General features: G+C 45.7%; 1 protein-coding gene across 1 annotated transcript in view; it reads left to right on the top strand.

Annotated features, from left to right (window-relative positions):
• The window catches only part of CLSTN2 (calsyntenin 2), a 611,775-nt gene that overhangs the window by 509,044 nt on the left and 75,293 nt on the right, over positions 1 to 27,438 (top strand). The window contains exons 7-8 of the mRNA XM_032408591.1: positions 6,230 to 6,478; positions 11,179 to 11,300. Coding sequence (XP_032264482.1) covers positions 6,230 to 6,478; positions 11,179 to 11,300 — 371 coding nt within the window. The remainder of the gene's footprint in view (positions 1 to 6,229; positions 6,479 to 11,178; positions 11,301 to 27,438) is intronic.

Below are 27,438 nucleotides of genomic sequence, written 5' to 3'. Positions count from 1 at the left end.
TTTTTAACATATAATGTATTATTTGTTTCAGGGCTACAGGTCTGTGATTCATCAGCCTTACACAATACACAGCGCTCACCATAACACATACCTTCCCCAATGTCCATCACCCAGCCACCCCATCCCTCCCATCCCCCACCACTCGAGCAACCCTCAATTCGTTTCCTGAGATTAAGAGTCTCTTATGGTTTGTCTCCCTCTCTGGTTTCATCTTGTTTCATTTTTTCCTCCCTTCCCCTATGCTCCTCTATCTTTTTTCTTAAATTCCTCATATCAATGAGATCATATGATACTTGTCTTTCTCTGATTGACTTATTTTGCTTAGCATAATACCCTCTAGTTCCATCCACATCATTGCAAATGGCAAGATTTCATTTTTTGTTTTTTTGATGGCAGCATAATATTCCATTGTGTATTTTTATATGTGTGTGTGTGTGTGTATATACATATATATATACATACCACATCTTCTTTATCCATTCATCTGTCAATGGACATCTTGGCTCTTTCCATAGTTTGGCTATTATGGACATTTCTGCTATAAACATCGGGGTGCACGTACCCCTTCGGATCCCTACATTTGTATCTTTGGGGTAAATACCCAGTAGTGCAATTGCTGGGTCATAGGGTAGCTCTATTTTCAACTTTTTGAGGAACCTCCATACTGTTTTCCGGAGTGGCTGCACCAGCTTGCATTCCCACCAACAGTGTAGGAGGGTTCCCCTTTCTCCGCATCCCTGCCAACATCTGTCTTTTCCTGACTTGTTCATTTTAGCCATTGTGACTGGTGTGAGGTGGTATCTCATTGAGGTTTTGATTTGGATTTCCCTGATGCTGAGTGATGTTGAACACTTTTTCATGTGTCTGTTGGCCATTTGGATGTCTTCTTTGCAGAAATGTCTGTTCATGTCTTCTGTCCATTTCTTGATTGGATTATTTGTTCTTTGGGTGTTGAGTTTAAGAAGTTCTTTATAGATTTTGGATACTAGCCCTTTATCTGATATGTCATTTGCAAATATTTTCTCCCATTCTGTCGGTTGTCTTTTGGTTTTGTTGACTGTTTCCTTTGCTGTGCAGAAGCTTTTTATCTTGATGAAGTCCCAATAGTTCATTTTTGCCCTTGCTTCCCTTGCCTTTGGCGATGTTTCTAGGAAGAAGTTGCTGTAGCTGAGGTCGAAGAGGTTGCTTCCTGTGTTCTCTTCTAGGATTTTGATGGACTCCTGTCTCACATTTAGGTCTTTCAACCATTTGGAGTCTATTTTTGTGTGTGGTGTAAGGAAATGGTCCAGTTTCATTCTTCTGCATGTGGCTGTCCAATTTTCCCCACACCATTTGTTGAAGAGACTGTGTTTTTTCCATTGGACATTCTTTCCTGCTTCGTCAAAGATTAGTTGACCATAGAGTTGAGGGTCCATTTCTGGGCTCTCTATTCTGTTCCATTGATCTATGTGTCTGTTTTTGTGCCAGTACCATACTGTCTTGATGATGACAGCTTTGTAATAGAGCTTGAAGTCCGGAACTGTGATGCCACCGGCTTTGCTTTTCTTTTTCAACATTCCTCTGGCTATTCTGGGTCTTTCTGGTTCCATACAAATTTTAGGATTATTTGTTCCATTTCTTCGAAAAAAGTTGATGGTATTTGATAGGGATTGCATTAAGTAGGTAGATTGCTCTAGGTAGCATAGACATTTTCACAATACTTGTTCTTCCAATCCATGAGCTTGGAATGTTTTTCCATTTCTTTGTGTCTTCCTCAATTTCTTTCATGAGTATTTTATAGTTTTCTGAGTATAGTTTCTTTGCCTCTTTGGTTAGATTTATTCCTAGGTATCTTATGGTTTTGGGTGCAATTGTAAATGAGATCGACTCCTTAATTTCTCTTTCTTCTGTCTTGTTGTTGGTGTATAGGAATGCCCCTGATTTCTGTGCATTGATTTTATATGCTGCCACTTTACTGAATTCCTGTATGAGTTCTAGCAGTTTTGGGATGGAGTCTTTTGGGTTTTCCACATAAAGTATCATATCATCTGCAAAGAGTGAGAGTTTGACTTCTTCTTTGCCAATTCGGATGCCTAACAAATAGCCTTTATGTAGAGCACTGTGTATCTCATGCACATGGAAAAGACACGTGGAGAACCGCAAACTGGCTCTTAAAGCTTCTGCCCATGGTGGGGGGCGCCTGGGTGACTCAGTCGGTTAAAGCTTCTGCCCTAAAATGACATGTCACTTGCACTCACATTATATTGGCCAGAGCAAGTCACATGGCTAAGTGACATCAGTGGGTCAGAGAAGCATGTGAGAACAGAATGCTTTCCACCAACATCCAGCCCTAGTACAGCGTTTGTCAAGAGGGCCTCCCTGTCCTCCCCTGACACTCTTTGCCACTGACCTGGTCCACCCACCAAAGGTAAAGATTTTCTACCGGGTCCCTAAAGGTAGGACCAACTTCTGTTTGGTTCATTGGTGCCTTCTCCCCACAGTGCCTGACATAACCTAGACGTTACATAAATATTTATGGAGATAACAAGGAGTTGACATTGCAATTGTGAGAATACTCCACAGAATGAGGCCTGTGTCTTTGGTTACAATGGTTCCTCTCCCCTGAGACCCTCCCACTCATTCTTGCCCTGTTGTAGACCATGAGGAGGCATGACCTGAGGCTCCATGTCAATCACTATTACCACAGGCTCACCTCAAAGTGCTAAGGACACTCTGCCCTGACCGAAGTCATCCAGAACTGAATGCAAGCCCTGCAATTAAGAAGTTCAGTGCCCTCAGGCAGTTCATACTACAATGTGTCCTGAAATCTGCCTCATTCACCCCATCTTTATCTACTTGCTGACTCAGAGAGGCTTCCCCACGCTAGGGCTCGGGGACCTTGAATCACACCTCAACTCTGGTTCCAAGCTCCCCCCACTCAAGCTACAACTGCTGTGCACCAGACCAGTGTGGACTCTAAGCAGCCTGAAGGGTCCCAGAGACCTTCGCAGAGATTCCCAAGGAGCTTCTTAAATCCACCCTGTGTGCAGATGATGCTGTGCCATCTTTGCAAGTGATGGGTCCTGTTTACCCACAGCTTTCCATGAGATCCCTTGAGGAGAGGAGAGAGAGGAACTTTGGGAGAAAGTAAATCTCTCTCAGTTTGTTTAAGTGCACGGAGAAATGAAATACAAGCTGCTAAGTTGGGGAAGTCTGCACCATCTGGTTCCTTACAGCTTGATGCTTTCTGGTAGGCAACATCTGTGGGTTAGGCGGGGTGGCCTGCCACTCCTCTCACCACGGAATCAAGGAAGTCTGCATCAGTGGCCTTACCAGGGCACATGCTGTCTTCAACGTGCCTCTCTGCAGACAGCCACCTGTGTGGGGAGGTGGGATCCCAGGGGACTGTGCTGTGTGCTTGGAAGACACCATATTGTGCGGTAGAATGAACATTAGCTGGGAATCTGAGAGCTGGGCCTGCCTCTAGCTAGCTCAGGGGCTGTGTGACCTTGGTCAAGTCGTTTCCCTTCTCTGGGCTTTGTTTTCCAATTGTAAAAAGGGGAGGAGGTTACAAGATTTCCCTTGAGCTTCACTGAGGTGGTGCCATGGGAGGCATTAGGCTTTGAAGCTGGAAAGCCCTGCAGATGGGCCCGCTCACTAGCTGGTTATGATCCTGGGCTCACTGAGCCTAGGTTCTTACCCGTAGACTGGAATCACAATAGTATTTACCACATAGAGGAGTAACGGAGAAAAAGCACTGTTGTATTTAATTCAGGTCTGGTGCTCAGTGCCCCAAAACTGGTTGCTAGGAAAATAATAATAATGGTATTGGTGGCAAAGCTGGCTCCCACCTTTGCTCCGGCTCTGCTAGACTGCATTGGCTTCCCTGGCCTGAGCAGGAAGTCAGGAGCCCTGAGCACTCAGCCTGCACCTGTCTGGCCACCTGAAATTTCAGGAACTGACACTCTGTCTGAGTGTGCCAGTTACCGGGCTGTCTGCGAACTGGACAAATCCTGGCATCAGAGCCAACTTACCTATGGGTCAAAGAAGCAGTTGCCATGTTGCATTATTCTGGGGGTTCTAAGACAATGAATTTGCTCCAAAAGACCACCTATCTTCCACTCCTAAACCACCCCCAAATCTCTACCTGCTACCACCTAGATACATTTATTTCTTTCAGACACTTTTGTAGGGTGATTGCCCTTAAGGCTTTGTTAGTCATTAAAATATTAGTGTGAGTCAACTTATGAGATAAATAAAATGGATACCAGACAAGGCCGCAGGGGCATGGGATGAGAACAAGTAAATACTGAGGAGAGGGGTGGGGCCCGGACATGAGGCTGCCTGGGCAGGCACACCTGAGCATTGGGTAGATGGCTAGAAGGACCTCATGGAGGCGCCGGGTGGGAGAAAGCACAGTTATAAATGTTGATGGAGTGCCTGCTGTGTGCCGGGCCTGGCCCCAATTCCCAAACCCTAGGAAATACACAGGTAGACGATGCAGTCAGCACCGTCCCCGCATCCCCCTTGATAAGCATCAGCTGCAGGGCGATCATAAATTGGCAGATCGGAATCCCCCGCCCTCTCAGACGCCACAGTTCCTGGAGGCCTCTCCCAGGGCGAGCCTCTCACAGCTAAACACAGCAACGGGCTCTAAGGATACCTGTTTCTCACATAGCATAAATTTCTATTGCAAACCGATGGGTGCTGAACCCTAGACTTGATGATCTGCTCCAAGACTAGAGGGAAAACTGGCTGGTTAAGCGTTTTCAGAGAGGTATATTCATTTCCAACATGGCACCTTCCCGAAGGATTCTCAAGGGCCATTTTAACTGTGGATGTTTGTGGAAGCTGACTTTGGAACCCAAACCTTAGGTGAGATGAGACTCTGATATACAGAACTGAGAAGTCCAGTGATCTCTGACAAAGATCAGGTAACGCACACAACTACTGTCCATTAAACCCATCAGCCTCTGTGACTGCCTGGCCAGTGTGGTCCTGGGAAAGCACTGACTCCCCGCACCAGGCACACCCTAGACTCCCTGACTCTTATTCCCTGACAATATCAGCAAGCCCTGGCCCTTATCCTTCCCTGAAGAGCCAAGTCCTGCTCCCCTGCTGGCAGCAGAGATCTTCAGCGGGAAGTCAGTGGATGCCCACGGGTCCCCTCAGCTGAGGCATCCAGTCTTCTCTGCGAGGCTGGCCTCTCCTGCCCACCTGAGCTCTGCCCTCCACAAAGCTGCTGGTGTGACCTTCCTAAGATACAAATCTACCTGTGACACTTCCCCTGCTTCAGGTTTAGTGCTCGTGCCTTAGCCTGGAATCATAGTGGTAGTGAAAATAATAATCATTATAAGGATAAAGTCACAGGTAGCATGAGTGAGTATTCGCCATGTGGCCGGCATGCTGCTCAGGCTCTTACACAGGCTCTCATTCAGGCCTCACGACCCACTGGGAAGGGAGATACCATGGCAGGAGCTGGAGAGGCAGAAAGGCTAAGGGACGTGCTCACAGTCACAAGGCTAGCAAGTTGTGTTGCAAGGCATCAAATTGAAGTTTGAGGACTTCTGAACCCATGTTCTCTCGACCTCTGTACCATTTGGCCTAAACATAATGCTTGTAAAAGAAAAAAAGTGTGGTGAGTACAAAGTGGCTCACACTCCTTCCCATGGCATCAGGACCTAGAACTTTCCCCAATCACAGCCCTGATCACACGGCGTCACAGCTGTCTGTGCACTTGTCGGCTCTGAGCTACCCCAGGTCAGGGACTGTGCTGATTCACGTTTACACCACCAGTGCCTAGCAGGGGTCTTGACACGTGGTCAGCGCTCAATAAATGGCTCATAGGTTAATGGATGGATGAATGCATGAATGAATTCATTGATCCACATCAAACTCTGGCCTTCTCCAGGAAACTTCCCTGCTTAAAAAAGCCCCCCCCCCCATTCTTGTTTCCCGAAATTCCTCCAGCACCTTTTCCTTGCATAGTAGTTCATTGCACCTTATCTTGTCACATGCAACATTTTTGTCTGTAAGTTACTGATGCCTTCACCTCTGCAGACCATAAGGAACTCGGGGAGGGATGGCATTTGGCCCTTCTTTTCCTGAGTCACCTTGCTGAAGGTTGGCTCAGATCTTGAAGCAACTACACTGAGTAGTTCATCCTGACCCAGGAGCAGAGAATAGAAGGCGAGGACACCCACTCCGTGAGGAATAACCCTTTGTTCTTTCTGGCCCCCGTGCCCCGCAGGAGCCTCCTCTGGTATCATCGACCTCTTGCCATCCCCCAGCGCTGCCACCAACTGGACAGCAGGGCTCCTGGTGGATAGCAGCGAGATGATCTTCAAGTTTGATGGCAGACAAGGGGCCAAGATCCCCGATGGGATTGTGCCCAAGAACCTGACAGACCAGTTCACCATCACCATGTGGATGAAACACGGCCCCAGCCCTGGTGTGAGAGCCGAGAAGGAAACCATCCTCTGCAACTCAGATAAGACTGGTGAGTCTGCCCGTTATATCCCGGCTGGTTAGGCAGGGACACAGCCACCCACAATGTGGGGGGAAAGCCAGAGCGTGATGGCGTCCTGGGAAACTATTCTCGTCTCTGGTTTTCTGGCCGCTGATTTCCTGGACTGGAGGTTGAGCGGGACCAGGAAAGGGGGGAAAGTAGACGCACAGACACAACAAATGCAAAAGCTGGGACTAGTACTTTTCAAACCAGGTTCTTCAGAACCCCAGCCTCCCCAGGAGTAACTTAGGGCTGCTGCATACGAGGTGGGAGTTGGGGGGCAGGGAGACTTCATTCTTCCTTCAAAGCAGCAACACCTTTGCTCTATTATATATAAGTAAGATTTCCAAAAGTTTATTTTCAATGAAAAGGTCATGGTAATTTTCCCAAGTCACTGCCAAACATAATCACGGTAGCTAACTTTTGCTAGGCATTTCCCCCATGCTAAGCCTGTGCAAGGCAGTTCACTGCTTGGTGGTTAAAAGCACGCTACCACTTACTGGCGATGTGACGCTGGGCAAGTTGTTTTACCTGTTTCTCTGTGCCTCACTTTCCCCCTCTATAAGATGGGCATTCTAGCATTATCAACCTCACAGGGTTTTTAATAGGATTGCAGGACTTACTGTATGTGTGGTGCTTTAGAACAGTGCCTGAACCATAAGAAGTGCAATCTGTATTAGATATTACTGTTCTAGACAGTTTCTCAGATCTCTACACACAATTTTAGGAAAGCGTTATTGTGTTTCCCATTTTAAGGATAAGGAAACATCCCTGAGAGGTTAATAACTGTCCCAAGTTATATAGCCAGTAAGGATCAGAACCAAAATGTAAGCTCAGATCCAGCTAACTCCAATCCCGTGCACTGGTCACCACATCCCACATGCGCGCGCACACACACATATGCATGCACACACGCGCACACACGTGCACACACGCGCACACACATACACACAAATATTTGGATATCCTATGCAAATTTTACAACTCTGTCTTAAAGTATAATTCCACAGTTTCCTATTTCAAGCGCTGCTTCTGTTAAAATACCAAAATAAATAATAGCCCCAGCAGATGCCGCAATGAGAAGGCAGGATAGAGTGGCGGACCGCTCAGCCTCTGCCGCTGGACACCAAGGTTCGTTTCCCAGCCTTGCCACTCCAAGCTGTGGCCTTTGAGGAGTTGCTAATCTCTCTGAGCTTCAGTTCCCTTGTATGTAAAGTGGGGGAAATAGACATGAAATAATGTATGAAGTCACTCAGCATCAGATATAAAATCAGTGCTCAATTTATTTACTTGATGGTGTTACTATCAATAAAACTTCTGGTTTTATTCCACATTATGCTACTCCCAGGACCCCACATTTGCTGTTTTAATCACACCTTACAGTACGTGTTAGCATGTTTCTAGATGTAGAAACTGAGACAGAGTTGCCTGGCTTTCATTAGTCATAAAGTAAGTCTGTGTCGGATCGGTTATGCCAAGGATGCGTTTTTCTGGGACCTTCATGCAGGAAGGACCTCGCAGACGTGCATGAGATCACACCGAGGTTTGGGACCGGGTTCAGAGCTCAGCGCACGATCCCCGGAATCCCCCTGCAGCTTGGTCCTGGCAGTGCCCGGCAGGGCGCTCCCCTCACGATCCCGAAGCCGGCATCAGTGAGACAAGAGCTTAGGACCGTATATACCAAGGCAAAGCGGCGCGGGCTGGGGTTCGCCGCCACACACACAGAGTCCCTTCTGAAATGTATCAAATACCCTGGCAGGCAGGTCACACAGATTTCAATGTTCTTGCTTACAGAGGAGGAAGTTGAACCATGAAAGTTTGAAAGACTGGCCCAAGGGAATGCAGCCGATTACCCAGAGCAACAGGCTGGGACCTGGTCCTTGGGCCTGAGTTCCAGGCCTGTGCTCTGGGACCAGTGGTGCTCAACCTTGCTATACAGCAGAAAAACCTGGCACTTTCATAAAAATACAAAGGTGCCAGGGCCCCACCCCAGCGCAGGAAGTCAGAGTTTCTAGGGGATTCTTTTGTGCAGCCGTGGCTGAACATGCTGCCTTAAATGATGATGCCTCGTTGTCATCAGAACAGACTACCCCACGGGCATGTCGGCACCTGGAGTCAGCACGACCTGGCACTCCTCCGCCTTGGCCTTGGCTCAGAGCAACACTTGACAGGCAGCTCAGCACTGGCACGAAGAAGATAAGGAAGCTTCCTCTAACTACTTTGACTTAAAAAAAAAAAAAATCTATAAGTACCTGCTTGCCCTAAATTTAAAAAATATCAGGAATAAACTTTATTTATAAAATAAAGCTTTATTAGGCTTTTATATATTCTCAAGACATGTTTATATCAGAAAACCTGAAAAACACAGAAAAATATAAAGGAGACTACACAAATTCCCTAAAACCCTAATACCTAAAGCTATTTCCTGATTACATTTGGCATATTTCATTACCAAATAAAATCTTATTTTTATTTCTATGTATATGTGGAATGTCCTTACAATTTTCACCATTTTTATAATACATGTGATACCATTATGTTCCCTGTTTCTTTTATGTAACATATACAGATCATTTCTCTTCATGATAAAATATTCTTTAAAGATCTGAATTACATAACAATTCAAAATTCTGTCATGGGGCTTTATTATTTCATTTAACTGGCTTCTTTTTGTTACATATTTAGCTGCCACAAAGAACACCAAGGGTCATGAAAAGAAATGAAGTGGATTTCTGAGTGTACCATGTCTCTAGCCCACTAAAGAAACCAGTGACCTCAGTGTGGACGGTGACTCCAGGAATCCAGACAAACAGAGGGAGAGGGAGGGAGAAATTTCCTAGGCTGGAAGATGCTCCAGATCCCCATTCATTCTTCTCATTCCACTTCCTCACCTACAACCGCTCCTGACTCCAAATAAAAATAAAGGGGGAAAAGTCCTTCTTTCTATGTTTTTCTGACAGTAGACAATAGATAATGGAAATCAGTTGAGCAATTGTGAGGGGAATAAGAAATATTGAGTAAAATCCCCATAATCAGGCCACAATAAGAAATATTGAGTAAAATCCCCATTTTATCAGTCCAAAGGCCGTGTGGCCACCCAGACATTAGCCTAGGCCAACCCTGCCACACTGGCAACTGCTTTGTACAAACTTCCTCGTTGTATCAGTTAAGATGCTTTTAGTTATAAGAAATAGGAAATACACATCAAACTGATATCAGATGATCAAAGAAATCAAAATAATAAAGGAAATGTAGAGTTCTTGTAACTGAAAATGTCCAGAGCTATGACAGCTTCAGGCAAAGTGTGATCAAGGGTTTGGCCCTTTTCTCTGCAATTTCTCAGATCTGCCTCCATATATGTATTGATTTCATGTTAGCAAACAGGGCTGCAGCTGCCCCATGCCTCCCAGTTATATACTACAACTTCTAGAAAGAAAGTGTGTCTCTCCTATTTGCTTTCTGATAAAAGAGAGTTCTTTTTTGGAACCACTCAGAAAAGCTCCCGCATCACTAGCTTGAACCGAATCACTTTCCTGACAGAAGCGCTGTGGCTGGGAAAAGGGCCTGCGTGGCCTGACTTGGGCCTGGGTCCTGAACCAATCACCGTGGCAGGGAAACCAACCTAGCCCAGGCCTAGAAGTGGGATTGGTATTGATTCCTCACACTCAAATCTCAAGGTTTATACAGGATGTACAAGAATCAATCTCATTATCCTATTCCCATGATTCATTAGGACAATCTAGCATCCCTGTCATGACACAAGGCTAAAAAATTCTCCCAGAATCACCCGAAGATACAACTCCACCCAAAATCTGTCTGACTCTAGGGCCCATGTTCTTTCTACGACAACAGGTCACCCACTCATCCATCTGTCATTTATGGAGCACGCACCTCGTAGTAGATTTCGGTGTATGCTACTATGTAGTATATGATGTTGAGTTCTCTGAGTATTGGTCAAACAGCTCTTCCCCTCCCAACGGCTGTTATCTTGTGGCTGCCGGACATCATGACTGGGACCCATGATGCGAGATTTCCTAAGCAGAAAAGGAAGTCTTTATATCAGAGGAGGAAAACATCCCATCCGTTGTGTATGGGGAGAGAGGTATTTATTCATTGCTTTGGACAGACACGGAACTATGACTAATGCTGAAAAATCAATGTGTCCCCTCCTCCTAGCAACAACATATGAAACCGCTTCCCCTAACTGCACACAATAAGGTAGAGGAGACATGTTCTGTGGTCACCATTGTCAAGCCTGAAGAAATGAAACATAAGCCCAGCACTCTAGGAGAAATCAGTTGTGTTAAAGAAGCCCAGGGTAGCTGACGTGATTGTCGGAGAGCCCCCGTAGCCTTCTCAGAAGTATTTGTACAAAAACAAACAAAACTCGTTAACCTACATAAGCTTTATCCTAGGTCTAATGCAGTATCTGAGTATACGTTCGGTTGGTATTTCAAGCCCAAATGGCTTCTCTGCAGAAGTTTTGCTTTCTTGAATCTTTGTCTTCCGTTTCAGTGAGCTCCACCATGTGTGTTCTAGAACATTCATTAGATCTGATTGTAAAAGGGGAAACTGGAATGCCCATTCCTTCCCCCTTCGAGGGTGTGCTCAGTGATGTAGCGGGAAGACCCCTCTGGCAGCGACGGATGCAGGCATTCCATAAGCACTCAGCTCCTCTCTGTGCTTTGCAGAAATGAACCGGCATCACTACGCCCTGTATGTGCACAACTGCCGCCTCGTCTTTCTCTTGCGCAAGGACTTCGACCAGGCCGACACCTTCCGCCCCGCAGAGTTCCACTGGAAGCTGGACCAGGTATGGCACTCAGCTCACCCCTCACCCCTCACCCCAGCACCCCCCTCTGCAGGGGTGGTAGGTGTGCTTCAGTGACGGTAGCAGTGAGGAGGCACCTCAAAGTTGTGCTCGCTTGCTGAGTTTGGGAAAATCAGCTCAGGGAGACACATAGCATCTTAAAGTCAAGAGAAAAACTGCTGCCGTAAGCCCAGCTGGAGGGGGAGGGCCACACTTGCCCGCTGGGACCCCCCAGCAGCTGCTGGACCTGCCCACATGTATCTTGTCCATTTGCTCCCCATTGGGCTCCTGGGATGCTGGTCCTCTTGGTCCCCAGGCCCAGTTTGTGATCTCTGTTAGCACATGTTTATATCGTAAGCGCCGCACCTCCTCTGTGATGTTCTCTTATCTCCTTCGGGTGACGGTGCAGCCTTGCTTTTGGTGACACAGGTTGAGAACAAGGGACCCGAGGACCTTGAAGTAAACAGTGACATGGCACACTGTGAGCCACGCGCGTTCTTTTCTGAAGTGCAAAACCTGTGACTCACTCCAGAGCCTCCTGCCTGTGATCACAAGGGCCACTGTGTCATCCTTGTCAATAACAAATGAAAGGTCTGGTTGGAGGGAAAGCTTTGAAGTGTCTGTCTCCAAAGGCTGTGCAGGGCTGAGATCGTGGAGGGGGCGGTCACTCCTTTGGGGGGCTGTGCCACTGAGGAAGGTTCTGGGCAGCAAGCCTAGCACTGGCCTTCACTTAGACTTGAACTGGGGGGCAGAGGGGAGGGCACACGTGAATTTTTAAGAATGGTTTTAAACTATCAAGGGGGAGAATGCCGGCAGACAGGGAAGGGGACTGTGGAACGGGTCAGCTTAATGAAGCAGGTGAGATGATGCTCATTCTGTGGTCTTACTGTCTGGCACCCCCACCCATATCCTGAGTGCTTCTGGGGACCTCAGGCTTCCTTTCTTCCCCTAAAGCCCACTGTGTGTGCTGCCTGCATCACCTTGTCTAGGGCTGAATGTTCCAGAATCCTCCCCCTTCTCTCTCTTTCTTACGGGCATCTACCCAGGCCCTGGGTATGGCTAGTTTCGGAGAGTGCTACTGGGAAGCATTCCAGAAGGAAAACTCATTTACATTGAGATGAGAATGATAGCTGCCCCCTTTCATCCACACAGAAGCACAGACATATGCTCTTTAAAAGATAGATTCATTAACCTCAGGGAACCTCTCAGTGCTGGAACTTAAGGCAATGTGACAAGGTCAAGGATGCCAAGCTGAATGGAAAGATGCTTGATGAAGCCCAGTGGCAACTGCCTGATCTAGTCCCAATAAATCCCATCCTGCTGGAGCCTGGGGTTTTGCAAATATGGCATCTGGATTTAGTGTATGTTTCTCTGAATTAGGAATTCTGGGTATTGCAGAAATTATGAAATCTTGACATTGCTTATTTGATTTCCCAGCAACCTCTCAGCTACCTTCTAAAGTGCCATATGGCTTACATGGGATATATTTAAATACATAATACGAATTGAGATGAATTAAAATAAATTCTATATTGTGGGGGGTTTAATAAGAACATTGCTATACTGGCCAGGATGATTACAGATGCCCTGCAGCGTTTTCTAAGATGGGATTGAGAAGTCCTGATACAGGCAAATGAAGTCACAGGGTTGGGAATTAAAAATGGGTGAGGAAGGAATTCTGATTCTACAGATAAAGATAGAATGACTCGAGGAATTCTGAAGTCTGGGCCCAAAGTGGTGCATTTAAGGAAGGGCTGAGGTTCACCGAACACCTTCCCAGTTCCTCGGGTCTCATTTATCGGTGTCTGCTCTGTATCAGGCACACTGCCCCTGAGCTCTCTCTCACCTCTGCCCCCTGGGCCTGCCCAGTGGATGAAATGAGGCAGGAACCACGGTCTTGTGACCTGCCCAAGGGCACACAGTGAACCATGGCTGGACCTGCCCTATTTCATTACGCTGTGCTGCTTCTTCAGTAAGCTTGCTAATTTAAAATGTTTTCACTTCTAAATTTTAAATATTTTTAATTTAGAGATCAGAATTGTCATTGAGATGCAAGTGTTTATAGTCTTGATGAAACTCCATGAAACTGTCAAATCTTCACTTTGCTTAAACCTTGTCTTCTTCCTTGTCTCAGTCAGCTGGGGCTGCCATAACAAAGTATCACAGCCGGGGGCGGGGGGAGAGGGGAGCTTAGACAACAGACATGGATTTCCCACAGTTCTGGTCTGGGAAGTCCAAGATCAAGGTGCCAGCTGATTCAGCTCCCCAGTGAGGGCCCTCTTTCGGGCCTGTAGACAGTCTTCTTCTCACATGGCAGACAGAGAGAGAGAGAGAGAGAGAGAGAGCGAGCTCAGATACTGAAATACCTTGTTCCTCTTCTTATAAGGGCCTATGGAATTAGGGTCCCACCCTTATGACCTCCTTTAACCTTGACCACCTCCTAAAGGCCCTTCTCTAAGTACAGTCACACTGGGGGGTAGTGCTTCAATGTATGAATTTGGGGAGGGGGACACAATTCAGTCCATAGCATTCTTTACTAAAAAAAATTAACATTAAAAAAACTTAAAGGCTACTTATTGGTGATCAGAAACCCTAGCCCCTTGGAAAGGAGGCACAGTGGATGGGGTATACAAAACCTCAACCACACTCATATTAGCAATCCAGTGGTACATATAGACCCAGCCACAGACCTCTCTCTCCCCTATTCAGCTGTGTAGACAGAACCTTCCAGAAGTTTCTTGGATGTAAACCACTTGGTGTTCAGAATATACATACTTGATAACATCTCCTCCCCCAGGAAGCCACCTTGGGTCACCCCCCCGAGTGGCTTACCTCTCCCCGGTGCTCCCCAGACTCCATACAGAACTCCATCACGATGCTTACTTTACCCTAGTAACCCATTTATCCTGCCTTTCTGCTCACTTTGCACTGAGCTCCTGGGAGGCAGTATTGTGTCTTACTCTCTCCAGCTCCTCAGTGCATATTATAGCCCTGAGCACACAGTTGGTGCCCAGTAAATGTTTGCATAACAGCAAATGGATGTCAAGATCAAAAGAAGGGAGAGGTGACATGAGGGAGGGAGAGAGGAAAGAGAAGAGAAAAATCCAGAGACCTTTTAAAACCTCCTGGTGATTAATTGATCTTTTGATCTATTTTATGCAGCATTTTAAAATTCTAAAATTTTACCATTTGGCTCTCAAAGGCCGTTTGGCTTTTATCTTGATATCTAATTCCAAAGATTTTACTGTATTTGCCCAGTAGTGACTCTGTAATTATTGCAGAACTTTCTGGCCTGGGCCAGAAAGGACTCAAGCCAGTCTACTGACCCACCTTGGAGCTCCCAGAAGCATAATAAATGTTCTAATACCTAATGGGGCTTCATCTAGTTCTTTAGTCAGCAGTTTAGGCTGAACACAAACTATGTGCCAGTCTCTGTGCTCGGTACCGGGATCAGCTGCTGAAACAGAAGCCCCTGCTCTCTATAGGTATCCACGATCGTGGGGCAACCAACACAGAAACAGTTTACATCGATATGTGCTGGGGCAGAAGGCAGGGGGCCAGGTGTGGGGAGTCTGTGGGAGCCCATTCTAGAGACACCTGACATGGACCTGGGAATAAGGGCCTGGAAAAGCCCCTAAGAGGGGACATTGTCTGAACAGAGCGCCGAGGGCTCAGTGATGTGGAGCCAGGCAGCCAAGATGGCAGAGGTGAGTAGGACGGCCGGCTTCAGGAGAAGTGTGGTAGACCATAGGGATGGGGCAGAAGGGGGTCGTGTTGGCAGGTATTAGGACCCACGTTTAGAGGAGCAGGGTCAATTAAACCCCAAGAGGCTTTTCACATCATGTTATTGAGTTGGTACTTTATCCCCAAAAGAATGGACTATCATCGAAGAATTTTGTTATTCAAGGAGAATTTAAGGATGGGTAAATGTGAATAATGCGAGTATGACATTCATAAAATTTATCAAATTTAAGTAAATATAGCTCAGGCCAGTGGCAGGGGCTGCATTAGAACCAGGGTCCCCCCTTTCCTTTCTCCACGGCCAGGCCAGGAGCTCCAGGCCAGGCCAGGAGCTCTAGCACTCGGCAGAGGCTGCTCATGCGCATTGAATCCAGGGCATGATAAGCACGGAGCTCTTGAGGAGCGTGCGGAAGTGGGGGCGGGGGAGGCAGTTGCCACAGAGGAGCTGTGTGCTTCCAGCAGCCCAGCCCCTTTGCCCCACACCTCAGAAAGCTGTTGCCAGGGTGGACAGACTGCCAGGTAAGTCTATTATCGGGCCGCTCCAGGAAATGTCCCTGACAATCCAGTGCACCTCACTAAAGGGATCCTAATGATGAGGAGAATGTCATTTTAATGGGATTTTTACTTATGATCTGCTAATGCAAATCCCTCGAGCCTGCAGCTAGTCATGTGCAAACCCAGACAGGAGCAGAGAAGAATGCCCAGCTGCCAGCTCACACAGGAAAGGTTTATTAATTTGCAACCCCTCCCGGCTCTACCATTATTTGGATGTGGTTGACTCATTGTCACAAATTCTAATGATCTTCCCGTTGAACTTCTTGGTGCTTGGAGGGGAAACTGCTGATGTTTCACAGCATGTTCCACTTACTGGAAGACACAGCTTGAGGGGCGCCTGGGTGGCTCAGTCGTTAAGCGTCTGCCTTCGGCTCAGGTCGTGATCCCAGAACCCTGGGATCGAGCCCCACATCGGGCTCCCTGCTCTGCGGGGAAGCCTGCTTCTCCCTCTCCTACTCCCCCTGCTTGTGTTCCCTCTCACGGTGTGTCTGTCTCTGTCAAATAAATAAATAAAATCTTTAAATAAAAAAAGACACAGCTTGAGTGACAGCCTCAATCGACCAGCAAGAGGACAGGTGCCCCCAGCTCATGCAAGGAAAAAAAAAAAATGCATCTCTGAAAAATTGCAATTGAGCACAAGATGCAGGAGTGAGATTCATTCTGCTGGCCGTTGCTGTCTCTGTGCTAGAACTCGTTAACAGTCACCAGAGAGGACATGGCCCTGCCCAGTTTGTGAACCCTCGAGAGCATTCTCCTGCAGGAGCCTGAACTCTGGTCATGAGGGGTGGGGAGAAAGAGGAAGATGCCTGGCTGGGTGAAGGTGGGTCCTTCCTGAAGACTCAGCCACCACACGGCTCCAGGCCATCTAAGAATCCAGGCCTGGGGCTGCCTTTCCAACTGTCCAGAAGTTCGAATCAGACTTTGATGTAAAACTTCCCCATGTTTAGTATTTTCTCATTTTCTCATTATTCATCATCAGACTCAACAAATGTTCTGCAGTCTACCTTTATACTCTGGTCACCAGTTTGAGACTACCGAGAAAAAACAACAAAACGCTATGATTTTCACACAGGAAAACCACACCATAACATGTCTATTTGAGAGGTTTGGATCTTCTTAGATGAGGCCCACATGTTCTTTGTAAGCCCCCTCCTGTTCTTCTAGCACCAGCCCCCCACCCTCCAAGGAGAAGAGTGCTGGGCTTCCAGTGGCGGGGGCAGGGGAGCATGGCCCCCACACCTAGGGGAAGGGGCAGGAGCAAGCGAGGCAGGAGCCCCAGCCCCAGGCCCCTGGTGGTGGTCATCTCCCTTCCTCCTACACAAAGAGACAGTAAGGCACAGGCCCAGGTCTCCCCAGAAACAATGCCAGGGCTGGGATTTGAGCCAAAGGCTCCCATTTGTCTTGGTCTGGAGCCTCTGCTGGTCAGATCCTTTCTACTTGCATGGAATTCTGGAGCTCCTGCAAGAAGCTACAAGTGAATAAATCCTTCATTCCTAGTGAGGATGAATGTCAGAACGAAGCAGTGAGTTTGCCCGCATCTGCTCTTCCAGCCACACTGGGAGTCAAATGGCTTAGTTCAATCATTATTATAGCCAAGTGCCAAGGAGTTAATTGGAGAATGGTTAGTCCAGTCCAGACCAGTCCTCTTAATGAGCAGAGTAATCGGGCTTTGTCAGCACTCTAATTCGGCCACTAAAGACTAATTCTTGGATGCATTAGCCATGTTTTTCTCTAATGCAGTGGCCGCCCACTCACCGTCCCACCCACACACCGGCCTTCGATGACACCTGTGTTCCTTCTGGAACATGTGTCCTAAACAGAGGGGGAAGAATGTCCAGAACCTCTTTTTTTTCTCTCTCTCTCTTTTAGGCAGAATCCCAGATGACTTTTTCTAAGATGCCAACTTGCAAGGTTGTTCTGAATGAAAAATGGATGTGGGAAGGGTCACAAATACTCTCCCTTGTCTTTCTCTCTGTAATATATAAGGACCCCAGACAAGCCCCTTCTCTTAGAGTCCCTCTCCCTGCCTCTTCCCATCTTCTGGACTCTTGCGGACAGCTGGCTTCCATGGCATCATGGTGATGGCAGAGAAGGGTCCTCACATCCGCACTGGACACTCTCGGTCCTCTCGGGTCAGGACTGTGCAGTGACTGGATCGTCTGCTCCCTGGAAAGGTGACTTCTGGCACAGTTAGTGCATTTGTCCTGTTTTCTTTAGAGAGGGTGCAACATGCTGGCAGTTGTCACTGCAGCCCATTGCCTGGGCCTCGTTCCCTCCCCTGGAAGCCCCCTTGGTGGCCTGGGTCCCTGTTTCACTGCTGACCCAGAGCACCCCGTGCCATGACATCTCAGCTGGGCTTCCCAGCTCCCCTGTCGGCCGCTTGTGATGGACAGAATAATGGCTCCCAAAGATGTGCACCCCCTAATCCTTGAAACCTGTGAATATGTTATCCCCCATGACAAAAGGATGACTAAATTAAAGATCCTAAAATAGGGGCGTTGTCCAGATGGGTCTGATGCAGTCACAAGTGTTCTTACAGGAGGGAGACGGGAGGGTTAGAGTCAGAGAAGATGTGACAAAGGAAGCAGAGATCAGAGGGATGTGGGGCCTTGAGCCATGGGGTGTAGCAGACTCTCTGGGCTTAAAAAAAAGAGAGAGAGAGAGCGAGAGAGAGAAACAGATTCTGCTCTTAGAGCCTCCGGAAGGAATGCAGCCCTGCCAATACCTTGATTTTAGCCCACTGAAACTGTTTCAGGCTTCTGAGACTTCTGACCTCCCAAACTGTAAGACAATAAATTTGTGCTGTTTTCAGTTACCACATCTGTGGTGATTTGTTCTAACAGCAAAGGGAAACTAGTACATCACTCATGAGCCTTGGGGAGGCCTAGAGCTGCCCCAGGCTCGTAGATGCAGCCACTTCCCAACCCCCCACAGCTTATTGAGGTGACCCTGGGCCGGGCTTTCCTGAGCCCTGTGTGTGGTGCCTCTGTCCCCTAGTGTGGCCCTGGGAGGGAGGGAGGGAGGAAGAGGCCCTGTCCTAATGCTCCCACCAAGCTCGCTTTCCACAAGCCTCTTGTGGAGGATCCCCAAGGGGCAGATTTAGCCTTTCCTTCTGCTCCACACCATATTCTTCTTCTAGCTTAAGGTGCTGGCCCCCTCACCAGCCATGATAAGTGGAAAACGTACCTTCTCTGCTTTCAGGGAAAAAGCACTGAGTCCTCTATGCTTGTTTCTGGAAATGCTAAAGCAAACTAGAAAATCCACTCTCTCTTGACAGAGGCTCCCTGGAAGCTGAGAGGTGACAAAGCTGATACACAATGAGATTCTTTGGATGGCACCTGTCCTGCCCCTGAGGCACAGTTGCTGGCTTCCCAGGAAGTCCCCCTCAAGCTCATCCCGCCCCCACAGTGCCTTTTAGTGTTCTGCCCGAGGCCATGCTCCGAGGCAAGAAGAGCGTCTTGGCTCCAGGGAGCACAGTCCAAAACCAGCCCTGGGAGCCCCCCTTGCCCCAGGGCACAGGTGCCGCAGGCCCGAAGGTGGGGAGCACTTGCAGACAGCTGCCTGCACTCTCGTCAGGGGTCCCAGGGGATGCAGACCCCCCACTGCCACAGCCACCACCTCAACAACGCCCCCTGTGTCCTGGCTTGCCCCCTTTCCCGACTCACCCTTCCCACTTCTTCTTTCTTCCTCCCTGGAACCACCTCCCAGATGAACTCGCTGCCCTACTCACCCCTGCAGCACAGGTAAAGTCTCTGATCTATAGACAGAAGTTAGCACACAGAGCCTGCTGTGAGCTCTGGGAAGAAAGGGATGTCTGCAGAGCTCCAGAGGCAGAAGCAGGACCAAACGGAGGAAGTTACCAAGAGACCAGAATGAAGTGCGCAAAAGGGAGGGGGAGCAGTTTAGCAAAGTACGGATTAGTGTTGCCAAACGTTAGTGAATGGATTGTCTACCTAACCAATAGTGAGATCTGATGACAAGCACATCATGCCATTTGTGTCTAATGGTGGACATAGGGTCCACAAACTCGCTGAGGGTTTTCATAGGCATTTATCAATATGTCCAGAGCCATGTGCTTGAAGGGCTGATTTCTCAGGGCTTTCTTGGATTTCCATTATTACCCAAAGGATTTTCTTTACTTTTTCTTCTGAAGATCCTGTGCTAAGGGAGAAGCCTAACTCTTGTTGAATCCAGAGCTATAGGAATGTCATTCTCTTCTCCGCCACAATCTCACTGGCTTCCCCCGCTCCCTCATCTGGGCTGGAGGCAGAAGGCTATATAACTGTTAAATTTAAACTAATCGGGATGCCTGGGTGGCTCAGTCGGTTAAAGCATCTGCCTTCAGCTCAGGTCATGATCCCAGGGTCCTGGGATCGAGTCCCACTTCGGGAATCCTTGCTCAGCAGGGAGCCTGCTTCTCCCTCTGCCCGCCGCTCCCCCTGATTGTGTGCTCTCTCTCTCTCTCTCCCTGACAAATAGATAAATAAAATCTTTAAAAAAGAAATAAATAAACTAATCAGATATGCTATGTATTCTATACATTCCTCCCTTTGCTGGCAGACCTGGCTCTTCTCTGGCCTCTCTTCCCCCATGAGCAGCTGCTCAGCAATTCCTTTTGCTCCCATGAAATGATTATTTGTGTTCTGGCCTGTACGTCTGCCCAGAGGCAATGGATGCATTTTTTTCAGTAGACATCCCATAATGCGTGTTTAAAGTCAATGTTTCTCATTCTACTGTTAAAAAGGAGGAAATAATGTCAACACAATTAAAAATGCGTAGTAAATCAAATCAGGTTTTCAATAATAAATTAAGGTGCTTGAGCCTTGGGGTGGTCCCATTTGGAAGCAGCATTAACTCGGTCACTAGCCTGGCTGCGCTGGGCTCCTATCTTTCCAGACCACTTCAGGGACAGGTGCCAGTGAGAGGGGAGGGAGATTCCTCCTTGGCATCCAACCCAAATATCTGCATTCATTATAGGAGAGACATTTTTCTCTGTCATTTCCACACTATGGAAAGACAAGAAATTGACAAAGCTGAATGCTAATATAAAATAGCAAATTCTGATGCTAACCCCTCATTTAAGAGAAATGAGGTAAAAGCACTGGTCACTGCGAGGTCCCTATGTAGTGAGAAGGAGAATTGGAACCAGCATTACTTCACTGCCTACTTGTGCCAGCCACTTTCTTTTTTTTTTTTTTAAAGATTTTATTTATTTATTCATGAGAGACAGACAGAGAGAGAGAGAGGCAGAGGGAGAAGCAGGCTCCCAAGGAGCAGGGAGCCCGATGCGGGACTCAATCCCAGGACCCTGAGATCATGACCTGAGCCGAAGGCAGACGCTTAACCATCTGAGCCACCCAGGTGCCCACTTTCTTTTAATTCTAACAAAAATCTTGCAGTTCAGGCGTAACACCCAGGATACGGATGAAGATTGGGAGACATAGCAGGTGCTTTCCACATCTCTTACCTAATACATGGAAAAACCTTAAATTTGATCTTAAAATGCACATACTCCAAGAGGGTAAAAGGCACCATTATTGACTTGGAAGAGTTTGCAACTTGAGTGAATACCCAAGATGACAAGAATGAACCAATATCCATGCTGATACCTGAGTGTTGAGAACAGGGCATGGGTGTCCATCCAGGAGCACATTCCAAGCTCAGCTTAGGAGGAATCACGATTTAGCCTCTTTTAAAGTAAAGATCAGCTTGCTCCTGAGGCACAGTGAGGAGAGCGCTGTTCATCCCATAAAATAAAGAGAAGCCAGTGGAGCTGACTTCTCAGGGAAGACCCTCCTCCGCGGAAGTCTTACACAGCAATAACCCTGGAGGCCCAGTAGTGAGATTAATCTGCCCCACCTTCCCTGCTCTCTCCCAATCCCCTACAAGTCATCTGTTTCCATCTTTAATGTCTAAACATGCAAATATTGCTGCACTTACTGCTCATTAGTTAGCTAAAGGAAGTGCCCTTTAATTATTATGCCTTTAAATAATGAACCTCCTCCATCACCTTGACAATCGGCGCATATTTAGAAGGAAGCAAGGCCTCATTACGAAACAGCTACTACATCCCTGGCTTATTTAGAAGATGGTAGCTTTCTTGAGGCAAGAGAAATGGAAGTCTAAAGACAAATAAGCCTTGTGTTTGCATTAACACCTTGTAGCTTTAGGTGCATATTACATGTGAGGGAAAGATGGGAGAGGCCAATTCCTAAACTCCTTGATTTCCACGCATTAAATCTAAACTGCATGGTTACTTTTGAAGTTATTTCTTATCTCAGTTTTATAGATACTGAAACCTGAAGCCCTGAAAGATGAAATAATTTGCTTAAGGTATTGGACCAAGTCTACCATTCTCCAAAACTCCATGTTCTTTTCCATTATGTGTTTATCTTGTTGAGAAGTATCTACATAGCTTGGCAGAACTGGGTTATCTTCCAGGTCTCCACTAGATTTCTCCATCTTTCCATCTTAGCAGAAACTCGGAGGAATGTTTCCTTTCATACGATTCTCAGGCACAGGCGGATGGGACCACACAATGCATGCACCTATCTGCATGTCTCTGAGGAATAAAACAGAGTGTGTTATGGACAGGCAAGTCATTTCTACTGTGGACAATTACCTATTTATCTTTCCAGACCGTACTCAAGGCTCACATCTTTGATAAAGACTTTCCTATAACTTCCTCTCCCACAGAGAACTGACCTTACTTCCATGGAGGCCCCAGAATTTTCCCACAGCATTTTTCATACTTTATTACACTTATTTGTTTGTTGGTTCATTTCTTCCACTACACTAGGATATCATTCTTATTCACTTCTTTAATCTTTAACACAGTGTCTGACACAAATATGTGTTCAATACATGCTTACTAAATTAAAAAAAAAATGAGTCTTTATCTGTGGTTCCCAAACACTAGTCCATTGGCCTATAAGCATCAGTTTGGCGATGTATCATCTGAATAACATTGAAAAAAGCTTCCAGAAAAAAAAAAAAAAACACAACAGTATGTCCTTTAACAGGTGAATTAATAAATAATCTATTGTATATCCATACATGGAATTGTATTCAGGAATAAAAAGGAACAAATCTTTGATTCATGCAAGGGTGAATTTCAAAAATATCGTGCTACATCAAAGAAACTAGGCAACAAAGACTATATATTGCATGACTTCATTTACATAAAATGCCAATAAAAAGGCAATTTTGTAGACAGCCCATCAAGTAATCTTCCAGGGCTTGAGTGAGAGCAGGAATCAGCTGCAAATGGGCACAGATATCTTTGAGTGATGGCAATGTTCTGAAACTAGATTTTGATGATCATTGCACAACTCTATAAATTTATTAAAAATCATTGAATAGTACACTTAAATGAATGAATCTTAAGTATAAATAGTACACTTAAATGAGGTATGATATGTAAATCATACCTCAATAAAAATATTAAAAATAAAAATTGAGAAATGGCCCATTCTGAGGACACAAGGTGATATTGGCACTGTCTGGACTCTGAAGAGCTTCATACCAGAAAGGAGGGAAGTGCAGGAAGAGATCCCAAAATTGGAATATAAACTTCCTTCAAATCCCTTAAATCCTTGGATGGCCCCAGAACTGTGTACACACAGGGGAGACTTCAGGAACCCAGTGAAAAGCAGCGACAGGAAAGACTGAAAAATTGAGTAGACAATTTAGCTCCTGCCTACTCCGAAGGAGACAGATTTTAAAATTCCTCCAAGTTTGAAGGGCCGGGTAAACACCTAGAGTTTTCCAATAAAATACCAGAAGAGACATGAATAAAGATTATATGCCAAGATTAAGGGACTGGCCCAGAATTAAGGGTAAACCTAAACAAATATACTCATATATAATATAAGATCAAACTTTACAGGTACAAGGTGATCATTCAGTAATTTAACAAAAATCAATAATCTCAGAGAAATATAAGAGAATCCAGAGTTTCTACAATGTACAATGCACAGTTCTCAGTATAAAATAGAAATTATTAGACATGCGAGGAAACCTAAAAATGTGACCAAAGGTCCAGGGTAAAATCATTCAAGAGAAACAGACCCTGAGATGATGCAGATATAGGAATTAGCAGAAAATAATCTTAAAGCAACTATTTTAAATGTGTTTAAGAACTTTAAAGATTGTCATAATGAGTGAACAGCTAGAGAATCTCAGCAAAGAAATAGAAACTACACAGAAATGTAAAATCTAGAGTGGAAAATACAAAATCTAAAGCAAAAGGATGGGCTTTGCAGATTGGAGATAGAAGAAGAAAAGAGTCAAAGAACTGGAAGGGAAATCAAAAGAAATTATCCAATATGAAGAAAAAAGAAGAGAGAAAGATTTCTTTAAATCTAGAGCCAGAGAGAGAGGAGAGAGAGGGAAGAGAAGAGAGGAGGGAAGAGAAAAGCCTGAAAAGAACCAAAGGACAAGAGTGAATGAATGGGGCACAAAAGAATTAATTGAAGAAATGATGGCTAAAGATTTTTCCAAATTTCATATAAAACGTCATCCTAAAGGTTGACTAAGATAAACAAGCTCCAAACTGAAGAAATACAAAGGAAACCACACCTAATCACAGCATTCTCAACGTGTTAAAAAACAAAATGAGAAAATCTTGAAAGCATCCACAGAAAAAGAGAAAAAAAAAAAAGAAACACATTACATATGGGAGAAAAACAATATGAATGCAGTTGATATTTTACGGGAAATGATGGGAGACCATAAGACAATAGGATGACAAAGGCAGTCTGTAAAAGAGAAAGGAAATGGTATCAGATGGGGAAATAGACCTCTGAGAAGGAAAGAAGAGCATTAGAAATGGTAAATACGTGGGTAAATATAAAAGACTATCTTTCCTTCCTTCTTAATTTCTTTAAATGGCCATGACTTTTATTTCAACAATTATAGCAGTGTATTGAGGGCATATAACATATGTAGATGTCAAACACATAACCACAATAAAACAAAAGGTAAGGGTGGAGTTCTACTGCCCCATGGTTCTCACAGTTTCTGTGGAGTGTTAACAGTGTTAAGTATACTGATAAGTTGAAGATGCATATGAAGGAAGGCCTACTTTAGGTTAAGGACCATGAAGCTAGAGGAATACACAGAAAAAAAAAAAAAAATCAAGCTTAGGATGTTGTAGGTTTCTTGAAGTAGATTTTTGTAAAATGGGCAAGGTATGACAATGGCAAAGAACATTTATTGGTAGATGAGCCACAGCAAGGAATAGAGAACTTGAATTTGGAGTTTCTAGATAGTGCTCAAGGTGAGTGCTCGAGAGTTGGCATGAGTGATGAAGGAGGACCCAATCTGAGCTCCCAACCCTGAATTGGAATTGGACACAATATTTAAAAATGTAGGGTTTCTTGTTGCCATGAAACAGGGTTCTAGAGGGCCTAGAGAGAAAATTCTGAGGTTTAGGTTTCAGAAACTAAGCAAGAGAACCAACAGGTATTAAGTTTGAGAGATGTAGAGAGTGATCTAGGGGTGCAGGAACAGAAAGCAAGGTGGAATTTGCTGCTCTTGGGGCTGCAAGCAATGGCATCAACTTTGTCTCTGTGTGTGACAGATCTCTTTTTTTTTTTTCCTGTATTTTGATGCTTTGACATCTTGGGGTCTTATGGACCCAGGGAGGGACTTTCCCTTGCAGTGTTAGCTCATTCCTAGAGATAATAAATTACTTGTCAGCCAGCATGCCTTTGATATGCAAACCAACGAATCCTGAGTCCATATTTCCATCTACTTCCTTTTATTGGACTCCAGACCAGGACACTATCTCCCTGCCCTAAATCATCCCAGGGCCAAGTACTGGACATCTAGCCCACTGAAATTATTCAAACTATCCAATCCTAAACCTGTTCAGCTTGCTTACAGCTTTGCCCATTCCTTCCCACAAAACCACAATAAAGCATCCTGCCCGCAGTTCTCACTCCCTCTGCCTCCTGACCAACCTCGGTGACTCCCCATGTAGTCCTGCATGGCGTGGTGCCTCTAGTTTCTAGGGATCTGTGAGTATAAGCACTTCTTCCTTCTGACAGTCACTTTTGTTTTTGTGTGTCTTGCCATACCTGATTAAAACAAATCTTACAGACATTTTAAAACAGTGTGTACCTAAGGTCCTCGGGGGTCACAGGCCTGTGTGTATTATCTGTATAATCCGCCTCCCTAGGATGGAGTACATCTCCTTCTTTCCCATTTTAAACAGAAATATCCCTCTTTGTTGAAATTGTTTATGCTTGTCATGGAAGTGAATAGAGTGAAGAGGTCTGCTACAGTAGTGATTTTAGCCATCAATTAGAGCTTAAGAGGGAAATTATAAATAGTATTCATGAATTGGGGTATCCACAAAGATCTCAGAAATGATCCCTCATTTGCACCGAATGTCCCATATTTATTTGGCATTTCCTTAACTCCTCATCTCTCACCTCTAGGCCTTTTGGCCATTTTACCTTCAAGAGCCAAACCAGCTTCTAAGAATAGCCCAATGGAAGCTTTCCGGTCAACTTCGTTATAATCTTCTAGGCTAATTAGACGTGCAAAACATAGTTTGGCCTTCTGCCCTCTTTATCAGTGGGAATGAGTTGTCATTCTTTCCAACGCTGTCTTGACTCCAGTGTCTGAGACGAAGACAGAGGACAGTGTAGGGCCACCCCTGCATTGATCCCATGGATCCACACACCTTCTACTCTTTGACAAATAGGTGGTAACTTCCCATGTGCTCATGGGAAGGAGAGCTCTGCGCTCTCCCAGTAGCAAGATCTAGCACCTGCTTCTTGACATTAAATGAAATGTTAGATACCACAGAGTTCTTGTCCTGTTTTGGTTGCCCTGGGAACTGAGAGCTTGGGGTCAGTCTTATAGTGTGGTCTGCTCCTGCTAAAAGGGCCATGTGTCTTTCCATTGGACACAACTCTGTCGGAAGGTTCATTACAGTCACAAATACAAGGGGACACAAAGCTGCAGCTATGTGGGCTCAAAGCAAAAAGATAGTCTTATACCTATTCTCTAGACTCAAAAAGTGAGCCCCTCATCGGGTATGAATGTGAATTGAGACTTGAGTTACTTGAAGAATTATGATACCATCCATTTATTTTTGCATCTGTAAACATATGAATAAAATGAGCCTCATAAGCCAAGAGCAAAAATATACCTTCAGGTTTATTCCAGAATACTAAAAATATCCCTCTGCCATATCTAGCAAAAACATGTCACATTGGGAACCAAAAAAAAAAAAAAGGTAGGAAAAAAAAGTCTATTGTGGAACAGAGTGCAGAGCCTGGCTATAGACATTCTGCCCCACGAAGTCAGGCGTTGAGTCACTCAGTCATTCATCAACAAATGTCGATCAAGATTAAATTTTAAAGTGAACAAACTTATATTTCAAGAGCAAATATTCATCAAGGAGCCGTGAAAGACACGCAGGCTTTGGAGTCTCTCAGACCTGAGTTTGCAGCTCAGTTCTGCCCCTTACTATCTATATGACCTCGAATGCCTCACTTTACCTCTCTGAGCCTCAGCTTCCTTATCTGTGAAATGAGGATAATTGTAAACAGCTTGGGGGCGGTTGTAAGGATTAGCTGGTATAGTAACTGTCAAGCAAGTTTAATGAGGGAGTGGCAGCAGAACATCTGACCCATGGAAATGTGGTTTCGAGGGACCCCACTATCATAATGCTTATGCACTATCACACATATGCATAGATAGATAGATAGATAGATAGATAGATAGATAGATAGATGATAGATAGACTGCAGGTAGAATAAGCATTCTACAATTCCTTCCTTCCTTCCTTCCTTCCTTCCTTCCTTCCTTCCTTCCTTCCTTCCTTCCT

Source organism: Phoca vitulina, unplaced genomic scaffold, assembly GCF_004348235.1.
Source record: "Phoca vitulina isolate PV1807 unplaced genomic scaffold, GSC_HSeal_1.0 scaffold10, whole genome shotgun sequence".
NCBI lineage: Eukaryota > Metazoa > Chordata > Mammalia > Carnivora > Phocidae > Phoca > Phoca vitulina.
Note: the sequence above shows the minus strand (reverse complement) of the source record. Positions and strands in the feature narration are given on the sequence as shown.